General features: G+C 42.8%; 1 protein-coding gene across 1 annotated transcript; it reads right to left on the minus strand.

Annotated features, from left to right (window-relative positions):
• Stom (stomatin) lies at window positions 1–25,756 on the minus strand. The gene is made up of 7 exons (XM_042678671.1): window positions 25,598–25,756; window positions 14,123–14,226; window positions 13,060–13,132; window positions 10,909–10,991; window positions 7,329–7,532; window positions 5,718–5,852; window positions 1–2,062 (listed from the first exon to the last, which is right to left on the minus strand). The coding sequence occupies exons 1-7, from the start codon at window positions 25,656–25,658 to the stop codon at window positions 1,868–1,870; spliced, it is 855 nt and encodes a 284-aa protein (XP_042534605.1). The 5' UTR covers window positions 25,659–25,756; the 3' UTR covers window positions 1–1,867.
• Window positions 25,757–26,531: the final 775 nt, after the last annotated feature.

Here is a 26,531-nt window from a genome sequence, read left to right on the forward strand (position 1 = left end):
TCCCAGTGCACATGCTTTATTCTGCATTGTTGGAAGGGGAGGCAGGTGCAAACCCCGGCACCAGCACTGCTCCGTCCTGGAGTTCCCTCTAGCTCCACTGAACTTCAACCTACTGGACTAGGAATTCACAGACGCAAAAAGGCGGATCACTCAATACCTGGAGAGCAAAACACAGGGAACCTGGTGCACTGCTATTCATCTGGACATGACGTTTCCCGATCCTTAGTCACTATGTGTGAGCCACTTCACAACACAAAAACCATGACTTGAAGAAAATTCAAAATGTAAGTGCAACTTGAGTCCCTAGTTGAAATGTGCCATAACTTCTAATCAGCTCCACTAGGAATCTGGGTGGAGGGTGGTTCAAAGTTTTCTAAAATGAGCTTGGAAATGGGATATACAAGACAGGAAGGACCAACAGGCTGGGACTGACAGTAATTCAGCTAAGGTGTAAAGGCAGATACAGAGAGTGCTACCGGGAATAGATGACTTATATTTAGACTTTGGGGGAACTGAGAGCCTCAAAGAGGAAGTGCTGCAAATGTCGGTAGCCGGCTTTCCAAATCAGGAAGGAAGAGGGTCAGGTGATTCAAAATGGAAGAGGCTTCCTCATATTACAGACTAAGAAACCCTGGTCTAAATACACTTGCCACATCCCTTTCTACATCAAAGTACATGCAAGAAAAAGCAGTTCTACATCTCTATAGATGACACCCTAAGTGCCAGTGTCTTCCCAAGATTGTCACATATTACATGTCCACTGTATTATGAGTTCCTTATGCTACTAATTAATGGAATTCATAACCAAGGTATCCCAGAGCCTGTAAGTTTGTAGCCTGCGGTTATTGAAATACAATGGTCCTCCGAAGATACTCTTTTTAAGTGTTTTAGTCCCTAAGCTATTAGAGGGGTATATAACAATTGTTTATAAAACTTGGACAATATTTTTTATAAAATAGCAAAACTATTCAAAACCTGATATATGAAAAAAAATCGGCAAGGTGAGAAAAGCACTTTTGTGAAAAGTATTTAAATTGGTTTGAAAGGCAGATCACAGAGCATTGTTTACTCATAAAAGGAGGCTCAGAGAAGTGGAAAAAAATGCACCTGTTATTTTCAAAAGGACCACCACAACAGTGAATTTAAGTCTTTGAAGGGTTTGGGGTAATCTTTATCTAATTTCCCCTAGTTCTGACAGGTTTCCATAAAAGAGGGCCTATTCACTGAGGATTCTCTGACACATGGTTTGTGTTTAGCAAGGAGATGGATATGAGGGAGACATTAAGATTCCCTGGAGGTAAGGCACAGATGGCCCCAAGAAGCTGCTGATAGCCCAAGTCATAACTTTCTGCAAAGCATTTATCTGGCTAAGGGGAGTCAGATGGCAGTCTACTCTATGTTCTTGCTCTTGGCCTGGCTGCTGATAGAAAATTCAGAAGAGAGGGTTAATCTTCTACAAAATGTTCTAAAAATACAAACTCCTAAAATATTTTGAAGACTTAGGAGATTATCATACATATATATATATAAATTATCAATCTTTCTCTTTCAGTATTTACAAACTAACAATTCTTTCTTTCCCACCTTGTCCCTTTCTAATGGTGCTACAGATCAGACTCAGGGCCTCAGGCATGTAATCCAAGTGCTCTAGCCCTGAGTAACACCCCCAGCCACAAAGCTAACAATTCTTTTATCTGTTTTTATGACCACTATACATTCTAAAAGTTTTACATTCAACATATGGAAAGGGAAAGGGAGGGAGGATATGCAATTTCCTGCCCTACTCTCTCTCCTTGTGAGCTGAAGGCTAAATTGGTCCCCTTATCCTTATAAGGGTACAGCCAATCTCTCCCCTAGCGCATCTGACTCATTGCTTTGCCCCCATGAGGCCTTGCAACATATCTATGGGCAAAGGGAAGACGATGGTGGAGTTCTTCTCAGCAGCAATGGTGGTCAGAGTCTGAAGGTACCGGAGCTGAAGGGCTGCGGGAGACTCGGTGATGACAATGGAGGCTTCTTTCAAAGCTCTGGATGCATTCATTTCTCCCTCAGCTGCAATCACCTGTGAGCAGGAAAGGACAGTAGGGGAGTCAGACCGGAGCAATCCATTAACATCAAGGCATAATCACCAAATGATTACAAATCCTTTTGCAATTCTTTGATTTCAAAAAAAGCAAAGAGAATCTTATTGAAGCAAAAACTGATAGAGCATTCGATGCATGTTTTGATAAGAGGCTGAAATAAGGACTTATAGTACCTTTAAAAAAAGTTCTGTTTACATATGTAAATTAGGCATCTTCATCCATCAAAATGAAAAATAAGAATAAAACTTATATGGAATCCTATCTCATTCTAGCAATAAATACATAGTTATAATTTAATTCATTTATGATACTGAGAAGCATATCTAGTAAAAAATATTTTGTGTGTGTGTGTGCTAGTCCTGGAGCCTGAATTCAGGGCCTGAACACTGTCTTTGATCTTGCCTTTTTAGTTCAAGGCTGGTGTTCTGCCACTTGGGTCACAGCCACTTCTGGCTTTTTGGTGGTTAATTGTAAGTAAGACTTTCATGAACTTTCCTGCCTGGGATGGCTATCCTCAGATCTCAGCTTCCTGAGTAGCGAGGATTACAGGCATGAGCACCAGCACCTGGTGTGGAAAAGCTTTAAAGGGGTTTAATTCATCTTCTGTCCTTCTTCCTTCTTGCTGCCTAATTTGAGAAAACACAGAGGGAGGTGCAGAGATTGGTGAGAAGAGACTGGGGGAGGGCCCCAGGGAGGCTAGAGGGTAAGATAGATTGAGGAGGCATTTGGGGAGAGAATCAGCAGTATTTGGAGATGGATTTGGTATGGGAAGGGGAGAGCAGAGGGCCTGATACTCAAGTTTCTGGGTTTTACTTATATAGATATTGACATTAACTGATATAGGATCTGGGACTTACTGAGAGAAAGAACAGAATTAAACCTTCAATTATCAAAGCAAACCACTATGTCCTGCCTTGGTGGGCAAGTGCCAGACATGGTCAAAGAGATGCATGTAATTGTACTCCAGGATAAGCACTAGTGAATGCAGAAAGAACCCTTACCATGGGACCAGCAGCCTCTGATATTTTTTTCCATGTCAGCTCATGTGTCCAATTAGGCACTATTTTTTTTTTTTTCTGAACATGGACCAACTGCTGAGCTATCTCATTTCCCACTGCCAATTAATACACAATCTCTTGGCAGCAAAGCCAGACCCATCAGGATGGGTACACATTTTGTTCGTAGAAAAGCTGCTTTGAGCAAGCTGCCAAATCTATGAACACAATACTACAGGCTTTGTCTAGAGGTAGGCTGAGTGCACTCTGCATAGCATCTTAGAGAACAAAGCAAGTTCTTTGGGGGAGGGGAGGGCTTTTTGCCAAATGTGCAGTAGCTCCAGGTCAGTCAACTCTGGCACATGCCAGGCATTTTTCTGATCTGAGGCCATTAAAAGCTGGTTTATAAACTTTGAACCTATTGTAAAATGTGTAGAAAAATCTGTCTTCTTTTGTGTCTCACAAATCTTCTACTTTGTGAACAGATATAGCTTCTTCCTCTTTGCTGCATCGTATTTATTCATAGAACATCTAGCAACAGACATGGGAGTTGCCATGTTGGGGGCAATTATGAAGTGCTGCCATGAACATCCCAGTCATGGCTTTTGGTACATTGCTGTAAGCCACTTACTTAGGAATGGAGCAATAGCTTCTACAGTGTAGCAAACATTCAGCTTTGGTAGATGCACTGCCACTTTACTGCAAAGTGGTTGTACCAGCGTACACTCCCACCAGAAGAATGCAAGCACTCCAGGTCCTCTCTCACCTGCCCACATTTGGTTCTTACCTTGTTTTTCAAGCCACTCTGCTGTTTATCAAGGGAAGCACCTCTTTTTAATCCCTATGGCTAATTAACTTGAAGGATTTTTTTTCTCCAGTGTCTCTTAAGCTATTGGTTCCCCTACCCTCTCTTTCTGTTTTCTGTGGCTGTTTTGTTAAAGTAGGCAGGGTTCCTTAGTTTTCATGGGGACATGAATATAAGGCTATGATTGCTGCAGAATTACTGCACTTCGCAGCAGGGTCAGGTTCATTGTGCAAACCCTAACCTTGAAGATAGTCAGCCCAGGTTTCCTGAGAACCTTGCAGACTAACCTTCCAGCCCCATCCCACTGAAAGCATACTAATTCAGAATTTCTTTTTTCTTCTGGCTATAAAGAGTGGACAGGCACTCTCCATGCTGTCAAGAATGGCATAGAAGGCAGGGGAGGCTGGGAGGAAAGCAGGGATTTCTAATTTGCAATGCCATGGGGTGACACTGAAGAACTCACTCACTTAGCTTTCCTGGGCTTCAATCTCTCATTGACAAGGACGGCATGTGACTTTCACTTTTCGGGGCAAACTCTGTTACCCGGAGTACTGCAGATGGCTTCTGGAGCCAAGTCTCAGCTCAGTGGAAAACAGTGCTGTGGTTAATTGATGACAAGGGAATAGGAGGTTGCAGTGCCTGAGCAAGCACTGGCACTTTTGGACGATGAACTCTGAGGAGTCTATGAAGTCCACATATGGGAAATTTTATTATTCAATATGGTTTAGAAGTGAGGTTTAAGATAATGACTAGCTAAGAGCAGTTTCTAATTTTCAAAATAATTAGCTGATATTAGGGAACATCACTAACACAATCATATATATGATCTGTATCATATATATGTATATAATACATATACATATATCATACATATACATATAATTTAGTTCCTAAGAAGTTATGGGTTTAAAAGAAGGCACATGAAGATTATGTAGTATCATTGGGTTATTATGCTGAGCATCAATGATCATATTAGGAAAACCTATCCCAAACACTTTATTCTTCTGCCTGTGGCTGGCTAGGAAATGATGGTGGTCAATTTGTGGCTTCAAGGGCATCCTAAGAGAACAAGGTTCCGTGGCCAGCCATCTTCACCAGCTACTACCATATTCTAATGACAATCTGATTCTTTTTTTTTTTTGCATTTAGTTGATTTGTCAAATTCATAGCAACACCTCTAAGAGAACTCCTTCTCTAGCTGCTCACAGGGTGAGGCTATTGGGCCGTGCCCTCGGGCCACAGTTGGATCAATGAGACGCTCTCTTCTGTGAATGTGGTCTGTCTCCTTTACTGCTCATTTGGGAATATACTTGAACTTGTGAGTCAGAAGTCCTCCAACCAGCACTATTTTACAGTGGTACATGGCCTAGGAAAGACTGACTAGCTCCCTTTATCCTTGACTGCTTTATGGTTCCCACATTTAATTCTGGTGAGGATTGTCTCTGCTTCCTGATCCTGGGTCTGGTGAGGCAGCCTGAATTTTCATATATTCTCATCTTAAATGATACTATGTTTCAGGTCAGCTCAACACATTTTTCCTCAGTGCTTCCCAAGGGGCCACATCACCCAATACAGAGTTAATACATAGGCAGGATTCTAATGGACTGAGAGCCCCATGAGACATTGTGCAGAATTTGCACATGTAACATTCTGTTTTGGCCAGCCCTGCAACAACCTAATTAAATAAAACCCAAGAACATAAAACTGTTAAAGAATTGGTGGCCTTCAGAACTGTCTCAGGTGTTTAAAGTGAGCATCTTATTTTGGGGGGAAAAAAGTTCAGCAAGAAAAACAACAACAACAAAAACCCTCCAAAGAAACAGAAAACATTACCTTGGCTCTTGCCTCGCGGGCTGCTTCTGCTTCTGCTGCCATAGCTCTCTGGAGCTGCACTGGCAGCTTTACATCCTTAATTTCCACACGCTCCACCTTGATTCCCCAGTCATCAGTGGCATCATCCAAGGTAGACTGTTGGGAAGAGAAGCCAATCGAGTCAACGTCCATCTCTGCTCAGATGGCCAGAGCAGCTGCTTTCACTGGGATGTGAAACAGATAAGGTGCTGGGAGAGTGGCACAAAAAATTATCCTTATGCCCAGTTAGGGGCTGGGTTGTTAGAGAACTGATCTCCATTCTGTTACTAATTGAGCTAGTACAGAGGTTGGCCAACCTCTTCTAAGAGGGCTGTGTAGGAAGTGTGTGTGTGTGTGTGTGTGTGTGTGTGTGTGTGTTTTGTGTGTACTGATCCTAGGGCTTTGAACTTAGGTCTTGGGTGCTGTCCCTGAGCTTTTAGCTTATTTTTGCTCAAGTTTAGTGCTCTACCACTTGAGCCGCAGTGCCACTTCTGGCCTTTTCTGAGTATTTTATTAAAGAGGAAAGTCTCACAGACTTTCCAGCCCAGGCTGATGTCAGACCACAATCCTCAGATCTTAGTCTCAGATTATAGGCATGAACCACCAGTACCTGGCTGTAAGAACTGTTTATTTTCAGTTCCTGTTGCAATGATTAAAAATGTAGGTCAAAAGCAACCATCATGAATGAATGCTATGGATGTATATAAATGAAACCTTACAAATACAGGTGGCTGACTCTGGGAACTATAGCTTGCTAACTCCTGAGCTAATGTGACTAAGTGCAAGTCATATTATTTCTTGGTGCATGTTTTCCTCCTTTATTTTTTTTGTTTTTGCCAGTCCTGGGGCTAGAACTCAGGGGCTGGGTGCTATCCTTGAGCTTTTGTGCTGAAGATTAGCATTCTAACACTTTAGCCCCAGCTCCACTTCTGAGTTGTTATGGTTAACTTGAGATAAGCATCTCAGGAACATTCCTGCCCAGACTGGCTTTGAACTGTAATCCTCAGAGCTCATTCTCCTGAGTAGCTAGGCTTAGAGGTATGAGCCACTGGCATCTGATTGTTTTCCTCCTTTAAAAGGGTAGGAATGAACTCATATTGGGTATTTCATAAAGTTGCAGAGGTGTGGAATATGATCACGATGAGATCTATACAAATTGAGTAGGAATTCAGATTTCCAGTCTATAAATCTGCCACCTATTTCTTCAATATATCTACTATCTTGTTGAACAAGCCAGGTTTAACTAGATATCTATCATACGGGTAAGACTGGGCACAACAGAAGGGAAGGTGCGGGACACACCCACAAAAGAGAGCTCTAACATGTCCAAGTTTACACTAAACCAAAAGTTCCACTACTTCTGGAAAAAGAAAGCACACACTGGAAGGAAGTAAAAATAACATTCACTGTCATGTTAGGAACCCAGAGGTTGTTCATATGGAAACCGTGTCCTTCCAAGTCTGGAAAACCCTACTAAATACAAAGAGACCAAGGATACCTCAACTTCAATTAGCAAAGGATTCTCAAACATCCACACGCTCCTTGCTTTCGTGGTCAGTTTCCAGGGGGCTGCCATGTCTGTATGTTCCTCACCTGCATGTTGTGGGCGATTTCTTCTCTGTCAGAGAGAATCTGAGAAAGGTTCTTGGTGCCTAGAACATTCCTGAGAGTAGTCTGAGCCAAAAGACGGGTGGCAGAGTCTGCATTGGTGATATTTGCCACAGCCAGGGTTGCGTTCTGAACACGGTAATAGACTACGCCATCCACACTAATGGTCACAGAATCCTTCGTGAGGATCTACAAGAGGAAGGAAGCAATCCTGTAGCACATTTCTTGACTATACAAACTACATTGTAATAAATTAACTTTGATAATGAAGTAGCCCGTTTTCTGTAAGAAGGCATCAGAAGGTTCACTCTATCTTTAGAAATCTAATAAAACACACTAATTTATCCAAGTCCCTGAACCCATTCAATCACTCAACAAATGATGAGAAGCTACTTGATAGAAAGTATTGTGCTAGGGATAAAAACATGACCAGTGTTGGGTCCTACTTTTGAGGAGGTGGGGGAATCAAAGGAGACTTTAAGGGACAGAAAGTAGGTAGCCATGGGTGGAAGGGGTGAGACCTGACTCTCAAAGAAAGTTAGAATATTTTTACACAGCAAAGTTATGGTATACTTTATAGTATGTGCTTAATGTAACATAATTTTGTTTTGACTAAAGGATAATCTGAGTGGCAGGCTCCAGGAAAACAAGTAACCCAAATTAGTAGTTAGCCTTTCTGGGACTCAGATTCCTCATTTGTGAAGTGGAGATTAATAACATTTCCTACTTCACAAGTCTGGCTGTTAGAATTACTGAGGTTTAAATGGTGAGAAAAAGTGCCTGGCATATGATAATGCTATCATTATCAGATAATGGTAAGAGCTTTATCGAGTAAAAAGTGACCTTGTTGAGTGGGGTAAGTTAATTTAGACAGTAAGAGAAAAGCCTTTTTGCCTTATTTCTAATCTGTGCTTCATACATGAGTACATGTGTTGTAAGGTGAGAAAAATGGAGAAGCCACATTTTGAGAGGATGAATCTTGGAGTCTTTATTGGAGCACTAGTGGTTTGCAGGCAGCCAATTGTTACAAAGGCCTGCAGCTTGCAAATACACCTAACACAGCTAGCAAACAGGCCAAAGAGGGAAGAAAGAACAAAAAACACCATTGTGATACTATGTTGGCTGGGGAACAAGCAGGAGATAGGAGACAGGACAGGAACACTGGCCCAGGCCTAAATAGGCTCAGGTCAGGGGGCAGGGTCACAGGAAACTCCCAGTTTCAGGCACTGGATGACAGGTTTAGTAACCTATCAGCCAAAAGCCCGTCCTTGCCTCCAACCATTCAGGCAAACCCCCTAACCTGGGAGGCCACTCCTTTTACCCCTAGGAGTCAGTGGCTTCATCTTCTACCAAAGTAAAGATGCCAGACCTTACCATCCAGCATGTGGCCAAGAAGGGGTTGGCCAGACCCAATGGTCCTATTTCACTCAGGGCCCTGCACTTGCTACACAGGCAATCTATCACTTGAGCTATTCCTTCATTCTCTTTTTGCCTTGCTTATTCTTGAAATAGTCTTGCTCTTATGCCTGGGCTGCAACCCTCCTATTTGTGCTTCCCTTTGTTGCTGGGGTTACAGAGGCATGCCACTGAGCCAAGCCTCTGTGCTTTCCGCCATAGCTTGGGACAACACAACTGTGCCCAGCCATTGGCTGAGATGGAGATTTGCAAACTTTGATGCCCAGGCTGGCCTTGAACCATAATCCCCTAAGGATTTAAGACTTGATCCACCATGCCCAGCCTAGCCTATGAATTTGCTAGGGGCAACTCTTTGTATCTCTAGCATTGGTAGAGTGCTTAATACATGGCAGGTGGTCACTGAGGAAGGGATGAATTGAACTGAATCACGGTGCTAGAAAGAATGAATGACAAAGAGCATGGAAGCAAACACAGTTCCAGCTCAGCATGTGCTCTTGGCACCCTCTATCTAGCAGGGCTTTAAACTATGTGTCCTGGTAAGCCTGTGCTGACAATACCTTCCAATTCTACCCAAATTTCTGTGAAGATCAAGGAAACTAGATTCATGTAAAAGATGTCCCTTGGAAAGTATAACATGCTACATAAATAGAAGGGAAAAACAACCATCTTGCTAAGTAGCTGTTTAGCTCTACCAGGCATCAAAGCAATCCTCCCCTCCTCTCGGTAAGTAATCCAAAAATACCTCTAACTTAGAAGCAAAGAGAAGGATCTGCAGATAGACGGAGTGTATTATCACTCTATGTGAAAACTGTTTTCCATAAAGTGATGGGAAAGCAAATGTCTTTTCTAACAGAATCTTGCCACTGACTCTGCTTCAGTTGCTTGCTAAGCTGCAGCTTCTCCGGCAAGTGTTTACTGTAGGCAGAGTGTTCACAGAGGGGTGAGGGTGGAGGGAAGAATTGCTTGCCAAGTCCAATCAGCTCTGCATTCATCCACTTGCAGGGAGGGGAGAGCAGCTGGAAGGCAGCGCAGCTCTCAGCAACCTCAACAGATGCCTGCAATGTTTACAGAGGAAGATGCCAGGAATCCAAGAAATCCTGAAAGGGGGTCTTCTGAGAGCCTATCTTCTCTGAAAGATAGACCATGCAAGAGATAGAGCAGAGCTCTGGGACTTTCACTTTTTGGTGCTGGTCCTGAGACTTGAACTCAGGGCCTGGGCATTGTTCCTTAGGCTTTTTTGCTCAAGGCTAGCACTCTACCACTTGGGCAGAGCTCCACTTCTGGCTTTTTCTGGGTAGTTTATTGGAGATAGGAGTCTCAAGGACTTTTCTGCCCTGGTTGGCTTTGAATCATAAAATCAGATCTCAGCCTCCTGAATAGCTAGGATTATAGGATTATAGGAGTGAGCCAACTGGCTCTGGATTTGTTTTTATGGATGAAATGGACGTTTTGATGATTTCTGGTACCACCAAGCTTGTATGCACTAAAAAGTCTGACCTCATCAACTATTTGGATCAGAACCAGCAAGGTCCTGTCTAAGCTGCTTTCTGGATTTTGTGATTAGAAAAGGCAACATGACCAGGTTCCAACACTGTGCCTAGTTCCATAGGCCAAAAAACAAGACAGGATTCCCCCATCTCCATCAGCCTGCCTGAAGGTTTTCTGTCTACCATGGCTTCTGTGATTCCTAAGACAAGGGTATAAAGGGCATGACAGAACTAACGAAGAATGCAACTAATACTGAGCTAAGGAAAGCACCAGACAGGGACCTCAAGGACTAAACTAGATTTAATCCTGGTTTTGCCACTGAAGTCTGAGGAATGAACCTTCGTCTGTATTCTTCTGGTATTTTGCTATTTCAATGGTGACAACTTTGTGACATAGTCTGAAAAAGTACAGTATGACCTCTAATACATTTAAACTTCCAAAGGAGCAATTCTAATCCTTTGGCTTCTAACCCATGTTTCGTGAATGAAATGGTCATAACAGGAAAGAATATTGGGCTACATAGGAGTTTCTCTCAGAAATTTATAATGATGATAGTAAACGTAATGACAATAATGACAGTAACTCGACACTCCCATTAGCATTAATTATGGTCCGTCATGACCATAATTCCTCAGTTAGCCAAGGTGAAGGAGGAGCTCACCTCCTGAGGAGGAATGTCAAATGAGATGGTCCTCATGTCCACCTTGATGAAGCTGTCAGTGCAGGGTAAGATAAAAAACAAACCTGTAACAAAGACACACATAGGATCAGAGTGACCAGAGTGATGTGACCAGCCCAATCCTACTCAATGCAAGTCACCAAGTTTTCTTTGTGAAAAACTTAGAAGCTCAGAATGTTGTCCTTGACTCCCTTTGCCCACTTCCCACCTTGAACTGTCCCCACGGAGGCCTGTGGAATTCATTTCCTTACTCCATGCTGTGGACATTTTTTCTTTCAATGAAAATCTTTTCTCAAGCCATCTTTTTGTTTCTGGTAGTTATTCTTCCACAGCTAAGATACCAACCCTGCCCTAGGCATGGACTTGCATGACCCATCATAGGCCACCTCTTCAGCCATATCTGCGTATCCTGTATGCATATCTGCATATCTGACCCCTGATGACTCTGGAGGGATTCCCTGATGACTCAACACACTGTCTCCCTTACACTGCTTTGTATGTGGTGCTGTGTCTGTTAGGAACACTTCTTGGTGGTCAACACCTTCCCCTGCCATAAGTCTCTGCTAGGATGTCTCCTTCAGGAAGCATGCTTAGCTGCATGCTGGTGGCTTATGCCTGTAATCCTAGCTACTCAGGACATTAAGATCTAAAGTTTGTGGTTTGAAGCCAGCCTAAGTAGGAAAAAGTCTGTGAGACTCTTATTTCCAGTTAAGCACCAAAAATCCAGAAGCAGAGCTGTGGCTCAAGTGGTTGAGCACCAGCCTTCAGGGTAAAAGCTAAGGGACAGTGCCCAGGCTATGAGTTCAAGCCCTAATATCAGCATGCGTGCCTGATGGACGCATGAAAGCATGCTCTCTCTCTCTCTCTCTCTCTCTCTCACACACACACACACACACACACACACACACACACACACACACACACACACAAAGCCTGTCTTTCTCACCTACTGCTATTTGAGGTTAGGTACCCTGCTCTGAGAGTCTCTTGTTCATAAGACCTATCCCATGGGATGTAGTTATCCATTTCCTTGTTAGTGTCCTGCTACTGGACAAAGCTTTGAGGGAAGGGACTGTGTTCTACTCTTGCTTCAATTCCCAGGCCTTGGGAACACAGTAGGAACTTCACTGAAGTGTGCCAGATGAGTAACTAAAGGCCTTTCCTTAGTAGGGATTCTCATGCTCTGACTTCTAAAGCTGTAACCATTCCTGTCTAAAGATAATCTTCTGGGCTCAAAGGGGAAGGGGAGGAGGAAGGGTGCACAGGGATGGAGAATACTGAGACTGGCTAGAACCACAGGTATTGTTACACAATGTCTGCTATCACAGGGAAATCTCATCAATTAGAATGCTCCTGTCTCAAGTGAGGAGGGTATGATGGTTTAAGTCTATAATCCCAGTATGTGGGAGGTCAAAGCATAATGGTTAAGAGTTCAATGTCCACTTAGGCCATATAACAAGTTCAAGGCCAGCCTATGCTATATTGAGGACCCTTTCTCAAAAAAAACTAAACAAGCATGAGTAATTTATGCCAGCTACTCAGGAGGCTGAGATCTAAGGATCACAGTTCAAAGCCATCCCAGGCAAAAAAAAAAAAACAACAAAAAAAACAACCCAAAAACAAAAACCAAAAAACTGTGAGATTCTTATCTCCAATTAGTTACCAAAAAGGCAAAAGTGGATCTGTGTCTCAAGCAGTAGGGTACCAACTCTGAGTGAAAAAGCCAAGTGAGAGTACAAGGTCCTAAGTTCCAGCCTTAGTACCAGCACAAAACCAAAATGAAACACCCTCTTCCTACAAATACAAAAGCAAAAAAAAAAAGCCCTGTAATGCCAGCTACTTGGAAAGCAAAGATCAGGAGGATCATGGTTCAAGATCAGCTTAGGCAAAAAAGTTTGCAAGATCCCATATTAATCAACAAGCAGGGTGTAGCGTCATGGGTGTAGCGTCATGGGTGTAGTGTCATGGGTGTAGTGTCATGAGTTGGTGGTCCCAGCTATCAGAGCAGTCACAAGTAGGAAGACTGTAGTATGAAGTTGGCCCTAGGCAAAAAGGCAAGATCTTTATTATTGTTATTATTAGTATTTTTAAAAGTTACTCTTCAGATAATCCTCCTTGCATCCCAGTACTGACCAGGTCCTTTGGCTCCTCCTTGTAAAATGCGACCCAATCTAAAGATGATGGCTCTTTCATATTCTTTTATAATCTAGAATTAAAAAAAATAAATAATAATTTAACATGAGGAGCATAGACACATACACAGTCTTAAATATGCACTTACATTCTAAACAGGTTTGCTATCTCCTACCTTTTCTCCGTACCCATACATTATCTATAAACAACATGTGCAATCTTTTACTCTTTATAAGCACGACATTTGCTATTTTCATACTGATTAGAAAATATTCGCTGTAGAAATTTACAAAGTATAGAACACAATACAGAAATACATCTATTACCTCATTCCTCAGCTGTGACCATTTATAATCAGTTGTTCATGTATTGTTTATTCAGGAAAAAAAAGCTTAAGGTTTTTCTTTTCTTTTTTTTTGTGCTGGTCCCAGGCTTGAAGTCAAGGCCTGGGTACTGTCCGTGAGCGTATTTGCTTAAGGTCACTTGAGCGACAGCTCTATTTCCAAAGGTTTTTGTTCTGATCTTTAAAATTAAAAGTATCTGAAAAAGCTTGGAGCAGATTTTATTTTTCTAAGAACATGTAAACGATAGTCACTTATCTAAACCTTGATAATTTTGTAGGCGAAAGAGCCTTTTCCCTTATGATATGGCAGAAATTGCAATAAGTACAGTCAGGCTCATCAATTCATTTTACCCTTATCATAGTTCCCTGAAGAAGGAGGTGTCGTGGTTCAATTCCACTTTATAAGTGAGGACCCATGAGTGAACCATGGAGTCAGCACTTGAACCTCGCCATTGCTAACTCTTGAGAACTTGCACTCCAAGAACATCTCATATCCCTGATCCAGAAAATATCTGATGGCAATTCTTATTTTAAAATTAGATGGCTGGGAATTTTTTTTAAAAAAAGCATTACGATTCCAGTATAATTGATGAGTAGAATCAGTTTTCCAAAAGAGGAAAACAAATTACAGGCTAGACCATCTACATCTCTTACACACATAAAAGTAGGTTGAGTAAGTAGGAACGGACTCCATCCTGATGTAAATGAAAAGGTCTTTACCTTTATGCACATCCATATCGATATTGGGAAAGTTATAAGTGTGAATAAGAATGAGGCAGCCACCAAAATCCATCCACAAGGTCCAAGGCCTTTATTTGGGCTATCTGTTGAAAACAAAACCACATAGCTTGAATCACTGGAATTAACATGGCTGCTGCCTGCATCATCCTCATCTTTATATCCCCACTAGCAATTCAGAGCTTTGTGCTGAGCATTACTTTTCACATTAATCCTCATACAACCCTAGAGTGGGGTTCTCTATTCCCCAATCTATGTAACACACTATTCTTTCTTTTATCGAGCAAGAAAAGTGTATCACTTAACTCTCACAACAGTCCTGGGAGGCTAAGTATTTTTTATTTGCTTTGTGAGACAGGGTCTTGGCATATAGCCCAGTAGCCTCAAATTCACTATGTAGCCAAATGCATGACTGTCCTGTCTCAAGAAAACGTTAGGATTATAAGTATGTGCCACCTTGCCTAGTGAAGCCAAGTACTATTTAAAAAGTAATTAATTAATTTTTATTGTTATTCTAAAGGTGATGTACAGAGAGGTTACAATTACATAAGTGAGGTAGTGAGTACGTTTCTTTTTGGATAATGTCACCCCTTCCCTCGCTCTCCCCCAGTTTTTCCCTCCTGCCCCCAGCCCCAAGTTCATTTTCAACATAGTGTCCATTGAGTACCCTGCTACATTTGTTTATCCTGTCCCTCCATTTCTCTGTGTCCCCTTATACTCCCAATGACATATAAACAAACAGAACAAAAAGGAAAGAGAACAAAAAAGTGAAAAAAACCCCTTATTTCCATTTCCTGGAGTTCATTTCAATAAATATTATTTTGTATGATGATCAGATGCAGACAAGCATTGTGTCTTTCTGTTCCTCTCCTAAGAGTATGCTCCTTTGGTCTTACTGTGTGTGAATGCCTAGAGACCTGTATAATTTACTATGTCCTAATGTATTTTAGATCTAAAAGCTAAGTATTTTTATCATGGTTTTTTGTTGTTGTTTTTGTCAGTTGTGGAGCCTGAACTTTGAGCCTGGGCCCTGTCCCTCAGCTCTTCAGCTCAAGGCTAGCACTCTACCACTTGAGCCACAGCACCACTTCTGGCTTTTTCTGCTTATGTGGTGCTGAGAAATCAAACCTCATGCATGCAAGACAAGCACTCTACTACTGAGCCACCTTCCCAGCCCCAGCATTTTTAATCCCATTTTAAGAATGAGGTAATTGAGGCAACATAATTTTCCCATGGTCACAATGTGATCCAAATACAAGTCAATTACTACAAAGCCCCCATTCTGTGTCTCTTTGACCCCTGAACTACTGAATTTAAAAAGTATTCCTTAATTTGTTTTCATGTTTGGGGTACTTTCTTGAGACAATATCTAAACTGGGTAAGTACAACACACAGGGATTTTGAAAATGAAATCTGATAGTCATACAGAGGAAGGAAGCCTTCTTAATTCCAGTGATGCCTATTTATAGCAAAAGACAGTTTTAGGGCTTTGTGCCAGGCTTAAAGGTCTAGATTTTGAGTCCCACAGATTCTAAGCAAGAACAGATGGACTACAGATACTTACACCTGACAGCATTTGGAGCTTTCTAAAATATTGTCCTATATTCTCATACTCCAAAACACACATCTCTGTGTCCTATGCTATAAACTCCCTAAGGGTTCGGAGGTATCTTTTTACCCTTCCCCCCTCTTTTGGTGGTGCTGGGATAAAACCCAGGGCCTCACATATGCTAGCCAAATACTATACCAATAAGCTATGCTTTTACTCAGTTTCATATTCCAATGTTTAACACAGCATCCATCATAGAAAGGATATTTGGGCCTTAGTTACTTCAACGGTAAAAAGTAAGGATTAGTGCTAATTCAGCTTATAAAGTTGAATCAATGTTCCATAAATATAGATGATACCTTTCTATAACCCTCTATTCTATTTGAGTATTCAAATTTGCATGATGAAAATGAGGGAAATCCACACATTTGCTCTTTTTGAGGAAAGTTTCTTAAAAGACTTAATTTGTGTCTTGATGTTACCTCCCTTCCTCTCCTCATACATAAAAACTGCCAGTCTAGGCTTGACTATTGAGATTCTTAGGAAATATAGTTTCAAAGAGAGGCACATGAAGACAAACCAGAAAGCACTGCCCAGATCATGTCTGCATTCACTTTCCATTGTCAAGCAGAGTGTCTTCAAACCCTTGTAAGTATATGGGATTGCAAATCAAGAGAACAGGAAGCTGAGTAGACTCTATGAAAATCGAGTTTACTCTTTCTTATGCTCAGCTAGAAACAATCAGGGTTGCATCCACACTTTAATAGTTTCCCCATTTCTTTGCAATTAAAAGATCCTATTCTCAACCCTCAAGCTTCACAGCTCGAAAAACTACAAAACCATATTCATCAAGGAAAAGAGGCCTAGATGCTTATAAATAAAACTTCAGGCTTATAAATAAAACTTCAGTCATCTACCACTTCTGGGAAAAAGAGCAGAAGCAATCTTAGCTACTCACTCACATTTCATAAAATTCGTGGGGCTTGAACTCTGGGCCCAGATGTTGTCCCTGAGCTTTTTACCTCAAGGCAAGCACTCTACCAACTTTAGCCACAGCGCCACTCCCAGTTTTCTGGTGGTTAATTAGAGATAAGAATCTCACGGACTTTCTGGCAGGGGCTGGCTTTGAACCAGGATCCTCAGATCTCAGCCTCTTAAGTAGCTAGGATTACAGGTGTACTCATGAGGCTGAGATCTGAAGATCATAGATCAAAGCCAGCCCAGGCAGGAAAGTCCAGGAGACCCTGATCTCCAATAAACCACTAGAAAACTGGAGTGGCTCTGTGACCCAAGTGGTAGAGTGCTAGCCTTGAGCTGAAGAGCTGAAGGACAGCACCCAAGCCCAAAGTTCAAGTCCCATGACCAACAAAAAAAACAAACAAAAAACAAGAAAACAGACAAGTTACCCAGCAATTTTTATTGGGTTAGTTTCAGGAAGAACAGTAACACATTCTTTCCCTGGCAACATTCACAACAGTGTATCTATCACAACATCTGGTTTACTTTAATATCTATTGAACTTGGCATGACTAGAAGTCATATGCAGTCATAAATCCATTAGTCCCTGAAATTTAATTACTCTAAAGTTCAAAAGATAATGGCTTTCCTCTGCTGACAAAAGCCAGAAACAAGTTTTCTATCATATCTAAAAAATAAGATTAGCCTGCACACACACGAGGTTAGCTAAAGAGTCACTGAAGTAAACAAAGTTGAACCATTTAAAGGCATCTTTTCCTTCCCCTTTAACAGAACCGGAGTGAAAAATTTGATAGCATGAACCACCAGGAATTCTGTTGTCTGGGTGGAGAAAGATAGGTTGGTGAGGAGTAATTTTATCTTAAGAATACACATGATTGGTTCTCATAGCATTTTTTTTTGCTGGACATGGGGTTGCTAGCACTCTACCACTTGAGTCACAGCCCCGCTTTTGGCTTTTATTGGGGATAAGAGTCTCACAGACTGTTCAAACTGGCTTTGAACAGGATCCTCAGCTTTCCTCAGCCTCCTGTGTGAACCACCAGCGCTGGCGAGATCCGTGTTTTTTTTTAAGCATTATTCTACACCAGATTTTGTCAGGATTTGACAAACTTCCCCTTTAAAGGGCCAGAAGGTAACTTTTCAGGCTTTGCAAGCCAAAAAGTCTGTGGCAAGTACAACTCTGCACTGCCATGCGATAAATACACAATATGAGCGGGCTGGGCTAATGTATGGACACAGAAGTCTGACTTTCATCTACTCTTCACATGTAAGGAAATATTCATCTTTTTTAACCACTTAAAAATAGACAAACTGAGCCTAGCACAGGTGGCTCATGCCTATAATTCTAGCTGATCAGGAGGCTGAGATCTAAGAACCATGGTTCGAAACTAGCCGGGACGGAAAGTCTGTGAGACTCTTATCTCCAATTAACCACCAAAAAGCCAGAAGCTATGAATACTAGGCCCAAGGAGCTGGTACAGATGAAGCATTATGTGTTGTGGATGACAGAGGTTAAAAATCTGTTCACCCCACAACCTTCAGGGAAGGAGAGGGACTGGTTCTATTAAAGACTATTCTAAAAGTTGAAACCAAGAGAATTCTTTGCTTAGCACCAAAAGAATAAGGCAATTAAATAGCTATAAATATTTTATTTCCCAAGCATTCTTTTATTCCCATGTTTCAAGCCATAAAATGAGTCGGGAGAGAAAACATGAGAGAGCAACATCAGTAAACTAAAATTTAAGAAAAACCAAACCAAACAGGAACTTAAGGAAATTCTGTCATTAGGCTCCCAATTCTATTTCGAGGCCAAATAGCTAATGTGTGACTAAAAGCCTAAGGATTTTGTGACTGATTTGAAATCTACCACTCCATTTTCATATCTATAAAATGGGAGAAACATTACTTATTTCACAGCATTAGAAAGATTAAATAAGAAAATACATAATGTGCTTGACACTTAGAAGTGTTCAAGAAGCAAATAGTTATTCTTATTTTTTATGCTCTCAACATTAAGGACCTTCTTGATAATTGTTTATAGGAATAAACCTTTTAGTAAGTGAATTGCCTTCTGGGACCTACGCACAATGGAGAAAAAAAAAGAAGACTAACAATCTGTTTAGGGACTCTGTCTCTAGAGGAGGAACTTCATGTCTGGAGCAGGGAGTGAGAGGGCTAAACTTTGTTAGGCCATTTGTCATACATCTTTCCAATTTACCCTTAAACTTGAATTTGCCAGAGAATGTCCAGGCTTTCTGAAGGTTTTTCTGGACATAGCACTGGAAATGTAGCCTTCCATGTTTAAAAGTTCTAGTCCCTGTTAATCTTTTTTTTTTCTCCTCCATTAAGTATCTTAATGTTTTCACTTAAAGTTTCAAGAGAAGATATGTGTATATACATTTCATACTTGAAATCTTGAACTAGAAGGCAGTAAGATTATGGCCACAGTATAGATGAGAAACTGACATTCTGGATGAGAAGATGACCAAATCGTAAGTTGAGAGTACTAAGATCTCAACCCAGATCTTCCGATTCTAATGTCTGTTTTCTTTTCCTACACTACTCTATCTTTCCCTAAGGGCTCACTCTAGTGGACCACAAATTTGTTATCATTTTTACTGTCTACTCCTTTAAGACAGGCATTTTCTTGGTTGCGTTTTCAAAGCTAATCTACTAATAGCAAGGTCAAAATCAAAGCCAAAGCTTGGGGTTTAAGTTTCTCTAGTGGTCCCAGAACTTGGATAAACATGGGAAAAAAAGGACTGAGGAATCAATTCTCTACTGATATACATTTCCTTCTTTCTTCTTTCTATAACAGGGTGCTTATCTAGTCTATTTGTAATTTTTCACAAATGAGGCTCCTTACTAGGACAGTATACTATGTTGGTAATCATAGTCCGTTTATAATATAAACCCAGATACGCAGCCTACATAGTAAGAACATGTGAGAAAGAACATCATGGGCTGGGAAGGTGGCTCGGTGGTAGAGTGCTTGCCTTGCATGCATGAGGCCCTGGGTTCGATTCCTCAGCACCACATAAGCAAAAAGAAAAAACCCAGAAGTGGCGCTGTGGCTCAAGTGGTAGAGCGCTAGCCTTGAGCTGAAGAGATGAGGGACAGCGCCCAGGCCCAGAGTTCAGGCCCCACGACGGGACCCAAAAAAAAAAAAAAAAAAAAAAAAGAACATCATGATCATACCCTAAAACAACACTTCGGGTTACAACAAACAATGAAGTGTAAGTGGTCAACAGGTAACTCCACTTCCTTTTTTTTCAACACATACTTTCTACATGTACTAAGTTCTTGGCACTAACTTATTACAATGAAGATCTCAGTCTAAAAGGGGAAATAGATGCTAATGGATAACTAATGATAATAATCACTGTGATACAAGTATATAAGTATGCTAGGCAGACTCAGAGCAGGGTGTTCACTTTTCTGTGATTATCATAGTTTTCAGGAAATTGCTTTTCCTTTCCTCCTTTTCCTCCTCCTCCTTTTTTTTTTGTCGGTCATGGGGCTTGAACTCTGGGCCCAGTTGCTGTCCCTGAGCTCTTCAGCTCAAGGCTAGCACTCTACCACTTGAGCCATAGCCACTTCCAGTTTTCTGAGTGGTTTATTGGAGATAAGACTCTCATCCTGCCCAGGCTAGCTTTGACCCATGATTCTCAGATCTCAGCCTCCTGAGTAGCTAGGATTACAGGCATGAGCCACTATGCCTGGCTCTCCTTTCTTTTTTTTTTTTTTTGGGTCCAGTTGTGGGGCCTGAACTCTGGGCTTGGGCGCTGTCCCTCAGCTCTTCAGCTCAAGGCTAGTGCTCTACCACTTGAGCCACAGCACCACTTCCGGCTTTTTTTTTTCTTTCTGCTTATGTGGTGCTGAGGAATTGAACCCAGGGCCTCAGGCATGCAAGGCAAGCACTCTACCACTGAGCCACCTTCCCAGCCCTCTCCTTTCTTTTTAAAAACTTTTTTTTTGCCCATCCTGGGGCTTGAACTCAGGACACTGTCCCTGAGCCTCTATGCAAAAAGCTAGTTCTCTACCACTTGAGCCATAGCACCACTTCTGGCTTTTTCTCAGCAGTCTATTGAAGGGAGATAAGAGTCTCATGGACTTTTCTGCCTGAATTGGCTTTGAACTATGATCCACAGGTCTCCGCCTCCTGAGTAGCTAAGACTACAGGCATGAGCTACCAGTATCCAGCTGATTTTGAATCTCAACTGTATCACTTTTTCAAGTTTGAACACAGGGCTTTGTGTTTGCTAGGCAGGTGCTCTTACTGCTGAAGCCATGCCTCCAGACTCTACTTGGCTCTTTTGCAAAGCTAACTCAGCAGTTTATGATGCTTTTACAGTGTAAAATTTACAATTAGGTGACACAAAAATTTATTTAATTACAAGTACATGACAGCTTCTGTAGTTTTAACCTGCAAATTAATTGAGTTAATTTATGACCATGAATGGTTTAACTCAGGTTGATTATTAAAGAAGTACAAAGTCTCCCTAATCTGACACTGTAACAACTGAAATAAACAAATCAGTCCCATGATTCTGCTTATTTTCTGAGACTCTCCCAGAGAGATTTATCCTGTTGACATGACTCTTAATTACAATGATACATTTCTTTGCAATCCATCTGCATTATTTCATTACAAAGCTAGAGCACTGGCTTTAGGACAAATTAGACATGTTTTGATTCTGGTCATATCTAACTATCTAGGATTAATTTTCAGCAGATACACAAAGAGGCAGAGTTGAGCTTTTGTAATTCTACTGCTTCCCTCAGAAGCAGTCCTCTAGAACTGTCTTATATACTAGGCCTTGACTGAAGGTGGGTTCCTTTGGGCTTTCCTTGTTTACTGTTTCTCAACTTCAGTGTGTACTAAAGTTGGCTAAGATCCTACACTCTGATATGCATTTTGGTGGTAGCTCTGGGACAGAGAAAATGGTTTGGAAAGTCAGATAGCCTAAGTTTGAAACCTGATTCTGAGTCTTATGAACTGTGTGATTTTTATCACTCTGGCTTGTTTTCTTACTATAAAACAGAATGGTACTTTACTTGTTGTAGACGTGCAATTAGACCTTTGTAAATACTTACGTTGCTTTTATCACATGACTAGCACCCAAGAGATAATGCTTGTGTAGCACTTAGGTGGTCTCTGGCACATGACAAGCATTTAAGAAATTCTATTTAAGGGCTGGGAAGGTGGCTCAGTGGTAGAGTGCTTGCCTTGCATGCATGAGGCCCTGGGTTTGATTCCTCAGCACCACATAAGCAAAAAGAAAAAAGCTGGAAGTGGCACTGTGGCTCAAGTGGTAGAGTGGTAGAGCGCTAGCCTTGAGCTGAAGAGCTGAGGGACAGCATCCAGGCCCAGAGTTCAGGCCCCCCCCCCAAAAAAAACAAATTCTATTTAAGACATTCCAGCAGTAAATTCCCCCTTCCCCCTAGTATCAAATCTCTATGGCTTACCATTAGAAAAAAAAAAAACATACAGAACAAGAAAAATTTGTATGTATCTGGGGAGCAGGTGCATTTATTTTCATTAGTTTCTTAAAAGAAAAAGGTTTAGTGTCAAACCAAGTAAACAAACTTAAAATAAATGGAGGAGATGGGGACAAACAAGTCGTTTAAGGATTCAGGTGGACCTGTTGCAACAATGAGAAGTACAAAATGTCATGTCAAAACCAGCTTTACAATGTCGGTGTGTGTGTGTGTGGGGGGTATGATTGGGTGGGGGGGAGGGGGGAGGCTGGGAAGGGAGGTGAAGGGTAAACAAAGGAGGAGGCTGCAATGCTTGGTAAGAAATGTATGCATTATCTTGCCCATGTAATTGTAACCCCTCTGTACAGTATGTTCTCAAATAAAATAAAAAAAAAAAAAAAAAAAAAAAAAGAGTCTCATGGGCTTTCCTGCCTGGGCTGGCTTTGAATTGTGATCCTCAGATCTCAGCCTCTTGGGTAGCCACCCGCGCCTGGCTAGCATACCTTGTTTTTAAGAGAAACATCTTAGAGAGTTTTCAAAGACTTTCTATGCTTTATTTTCAATAGGACATCAAATACTATAACATCTTCAATGATATATGATTCCAGGATTGTTGCCAAAGAAATTTAAAAAAAAAATAAAAAAAAAAAAACTTAAAAATAAAAATCTGATCTGTGGCCTATAATCCCAGCAATTAGGAAACAAAAGCAGAAGGAGTTTGAGGCCAGCTGAGGCTATACAGTGAGTTCCAAGCCAGTCTGACTGCTTACTTTATTGTTCGCTGTAACGCAAAGTGTTGATTTGAGGGTATGATCATCATGTTCTTCATCACATATTCTTCTATAGGTAGGCTGCTTATCTGGGTTTATATTATTAGTAAACAGACTATAATTACTAAGATAGTATATCTGTCCTAGTAAGAAGCTTCATTTGTGAAAAATTGAAAATAGAGAATCTAAGCATCCCTGTTATAGAAGAGGCTATACATAGTAATAGCTTTGTCTCAAACAAAACAAGAGAAACAGCTGGTCTTTGACTATTAACCTCAAAGATCATCTTTATTATCAAACAACTCTCCCAAACTCAATCCTCACTGTAGTTTTCTCCTAGAAGGTCAGAGTACAAGAGGAAAGTGGACTAAGGAAGTATAATAGAGGGGGTGAATTTACATTATATGCATATCTGGAAATACCACAATGATGTACGTTAGTACAATTAACACAAAAATAAGTAAATAGCTGGACGCTGGTGGCTCACACCTGTAAAGTAGGCTGAGACCTAAGGATTATAGTTTAAAGCCAGTCCATGAGACTCTTATCTCCAATGAACTACTAAGAAAAGGCTGGGAATAGTGCTGTACCTCAAGTGGTAGAGCACTAACCTTGAGCCCAAAGAGGCTCAGAGTCAGCATCCAGACTCTGTGTTCAAGCCACAGGACCAGCAAAATAAATAATGTACAAGGTAAAAACTGTACCAACAAAGGTCAAGGTACAAAGGAAAGGATTCAACCCACTGTTTTTGTCTAGGAAATGACAACTATTGAAGAGTTGGTAATGGACTTTTTTTTTCTTGTTCAAGTTCTAGAATTACTTACATGAAGGTATTAAATATGATTCCACTAAACCTGTGTAGCTTTAAGGAATTTAACCTCTGTATCAGTTTCTTAAAGTATAAAGCAGAGATAGCAACAGGACTACGCCTGTTGTGAGGATCCAGCAGATCCAGTGCGCGTATGTGGTGGTGGCAGGGATGGAACCCAGGCTCCCTTCCTTGCACACTACCACAAAGCTACAGCATCAGCACTCTATAACTCTTTTGGTGCAAGAAGGAATTCAAGACATGTATCTCTGGGCAAAGGAAATTATATTCAGATGGGTGAAAAAAAAGGCTGCTTCATACATGTTTAGAATTATTTATTGGTAATTCCGGTGGAGCTAGCCTATAATCTCAGGCAATTGGGAGGGAGAGGGGGTAGAATAAGTGAATTAGAGGCTCGCCTGGGCAAAAGCGAAAGTAAAGACTCTCAAAACCAAACCAAACCAAAATAATCAGAATAGATTATTCCAGATGTGTTTGTTGTGGGGTACTGGAAAAGCTCATCTTGCCTCTGTTTCACTGTTGTCCATTTTGAAGTTCCATCTTGAGAACTAATTCCTTAGAATGGGTAAGGGATCCTGAGAGGATCTCATTATTCCTGAATCATTTTGGGCCTAACTTTATGGGACATTCCTTCCCTCCCTCAAGGAGTTAGCCAATAAATGTTCAGGATGGCAGCTCTCTTGATGGCAGCAGTTTCTTCAAAAGTAGATATGGCCAGTTGCCGGTGGCTCACTGTCTCATGCCTGTAATCCTAGCTACTCAGGAGGCTGAGATCTGAAGATCATGGTCCAATGCCAGCCTGGGTAGCAAAGTTCCTGAGATTCTTATCTCCAATAAACCACCAGAAAACCAGAAGTGACATTGTGGCTCAGGTGGTAGAGTGCTAGCCTTGAGCTGAAGAGCTCAGGGACAGCACCCAGGCCCAGGGTTCAAGCCCCACGACAAAAAAAAAAAAAAAAATGGGTATGATGGAACCACTTACAGTTCCAGTCTCCAGCCTGGGAAGGCCCTCCTAAGGTGGTAATGATAGGGGAATGTAGAGTTCTCAACTGGAGCTGATGACTCCTAGCTACTCAGGAGGCTGAGATCTAAAGAAGATGGCTCAAAGTCAGCTGGAACAGTGAAGTCTGTGAGCCCCTTTCCAATGAACTCTAAAAAGCTGGAAATGGAGCTGTGGCTCAAAAGTGGTAGAGCACTAGCTTTGAGCACAAAAGCTCGGGGTCAGTGCCCAGGCACGGAGTTCAAGCCCTAGGACTAGCACAATCAAACAAAGCCCCAAAGGAGGGGAACTGACTGGGGCAGAAAGAAGGGAAGGAAGAGAGCCAGAGACTTGCTAAGGCTGTGGTTGTTGTTGATTGTTTTTCTCACACCTACCGCCTACTATGTGTCCAGGGTCAGAGCCTGACATCTTTCTGTGTGAAACTGATGAGGTTCTGACGTCGGAGACGGCGACTCCAGCACCACTGGGAGACCCACCGGTTACTTCGGCGATTCCGCGTCCTCGTGGGTGCCGCGAGCTAAGGACGCGCTGGCCCTGCAGGTCCGTGCGAACCGCGGACCACGCGAGCCCCGGCCGGGGTCCCGGGCATGGGACGCGCCTCTGCTAGTGGCGCCCACCACACCCCAGCACCCCAAAGTCGCAACCCTCAGCCTGAGAAGCACGGAGTACACGAGCAGACGCCCGACGACTCGGCGAAGCGGTCGCGGTCGCGCAGCACGAAGCCGCGAGGACGCCGTGCCCGGAACCCGCACACCTCGCGCCGCAGGCCGGGGCGCGGCCGGCCCCCGAGGGGAAGGCTACCGGGTGGGGCAGCCCGCCGTCGGGCGTTTACCCGGGGCTCACGGCTTACCTTTGAAGGAATCGGGGAGCCGTCGGGCTTGGGTGTCCTCGGCGTGCCGCTTCTCAGCCATGCTGTAGGAGTCGGAGCCGCACTCTGCAGCGCGCCACGAAAGCTCCAGTGTTTCCAATTGTGATCCCTCGAGCGGGTGCGAGACCCGGGAGGCCACAGCGCGGCTCTCCTGAGGCCCGCCTCCTCACGGCAAGACAGCCAATAGACGCCCAGCATCGAGGAGGACACGCCCCCATATTGCCCCACCCAGCCATCTGACCACGCCCCTGGCTTCCCGCTAGGTTCGCGCGCAGAGGGGCGTGGCCTGGCCTCTGAGGCGGCTGCGGGGAGAAGCACACCCCGGCCTCGGAACTCGGAGCTGCGGGGCGGGAGCCGGTTTTGACGTGGGGGTGGGGGGGGCGGCGAAGCAGACGGTGGAATGGTTGAAGGAGGCGTCCTACGGGGTGGCAGTGTTAATGCAAGGCCCCTTTCCGTTCTTCCTCAGGGCGGAGGAGTTAGCGGGGAGGAAATGGCGCCCTCTCGTGGCGGGGCGGCACCGAGCAGGCCTCCGAGAGGTGGGAAAGGGGCGGCGGCGACCGCCCGAGCAGCCCCAGTGTGCGAAGGGGAGTTGAGGAGGTGCTTTCGGTCCCAACAAAATCCCTTGGCCTGTGGCCGTCGGGGTGCGCTGGACGGAGACGGACATGGTGGCCGTAGGCGCAAGTGTTGAGGCAGCCACAAACACCCCAGGTGACGGGGGGGGGGGCAGGGAAGGGGGGAGCCGAGGGCCTGGCTCGTGAGGTCATTTGGTACCCGACAGGACAGACACCCGTGCATCTCCTTGGCCTTCCAGCTCCCTACCCGCACCTGTCTGCGTTGACAATTGTGTTTGGATGTTTTGAGCACCCAAAGAAAGGGCTTGGTAGACAAAAAGAAAAAGAAAAAAAAAAAGATTCCC

Source organism: Dipodomys spectabilis, unplaced genomic scaffold, assembly GCF_019054845.1.
Source record: "Dipodomys spectabilis isolate Male_0828 unplaced genomic scaffold, ASM1905484v1 ptg000046l, whole genome shotgun sequence".
In the NCBI taxonomy this organism is placed as follows: Eukaryota; Metazoa; Chordata; class Mammalia; order Rodentia; family Heteromyidae; genus Dipodomys; species Dipodomys spectabilis.

Bases quoted from the DNA above. Each gene is read 5' to 3' on its own strand.
- Stom (XM_042678671.1), bottom strand. From the start codon at position 25,658: ATGGCTGAGAAGCGGCACGCCGAGGACACCCAAGCCCGACGGCTCCCC. The intron at 13,133-14,122 runs GTAAAGACCTTT...TTTTAATTCTAG, and splicing joins CGATATGGATGTGCATAAAG to ATTATAAAAGAATATGAAAG. The intron at 2,063-5,717 runs GTAATGTTTTCT...TCCTGCTCACAG, and splicing joins CCCGCGAGGCAAGAGCCAAG to GTGATTGCAGCTGAGGGAGA.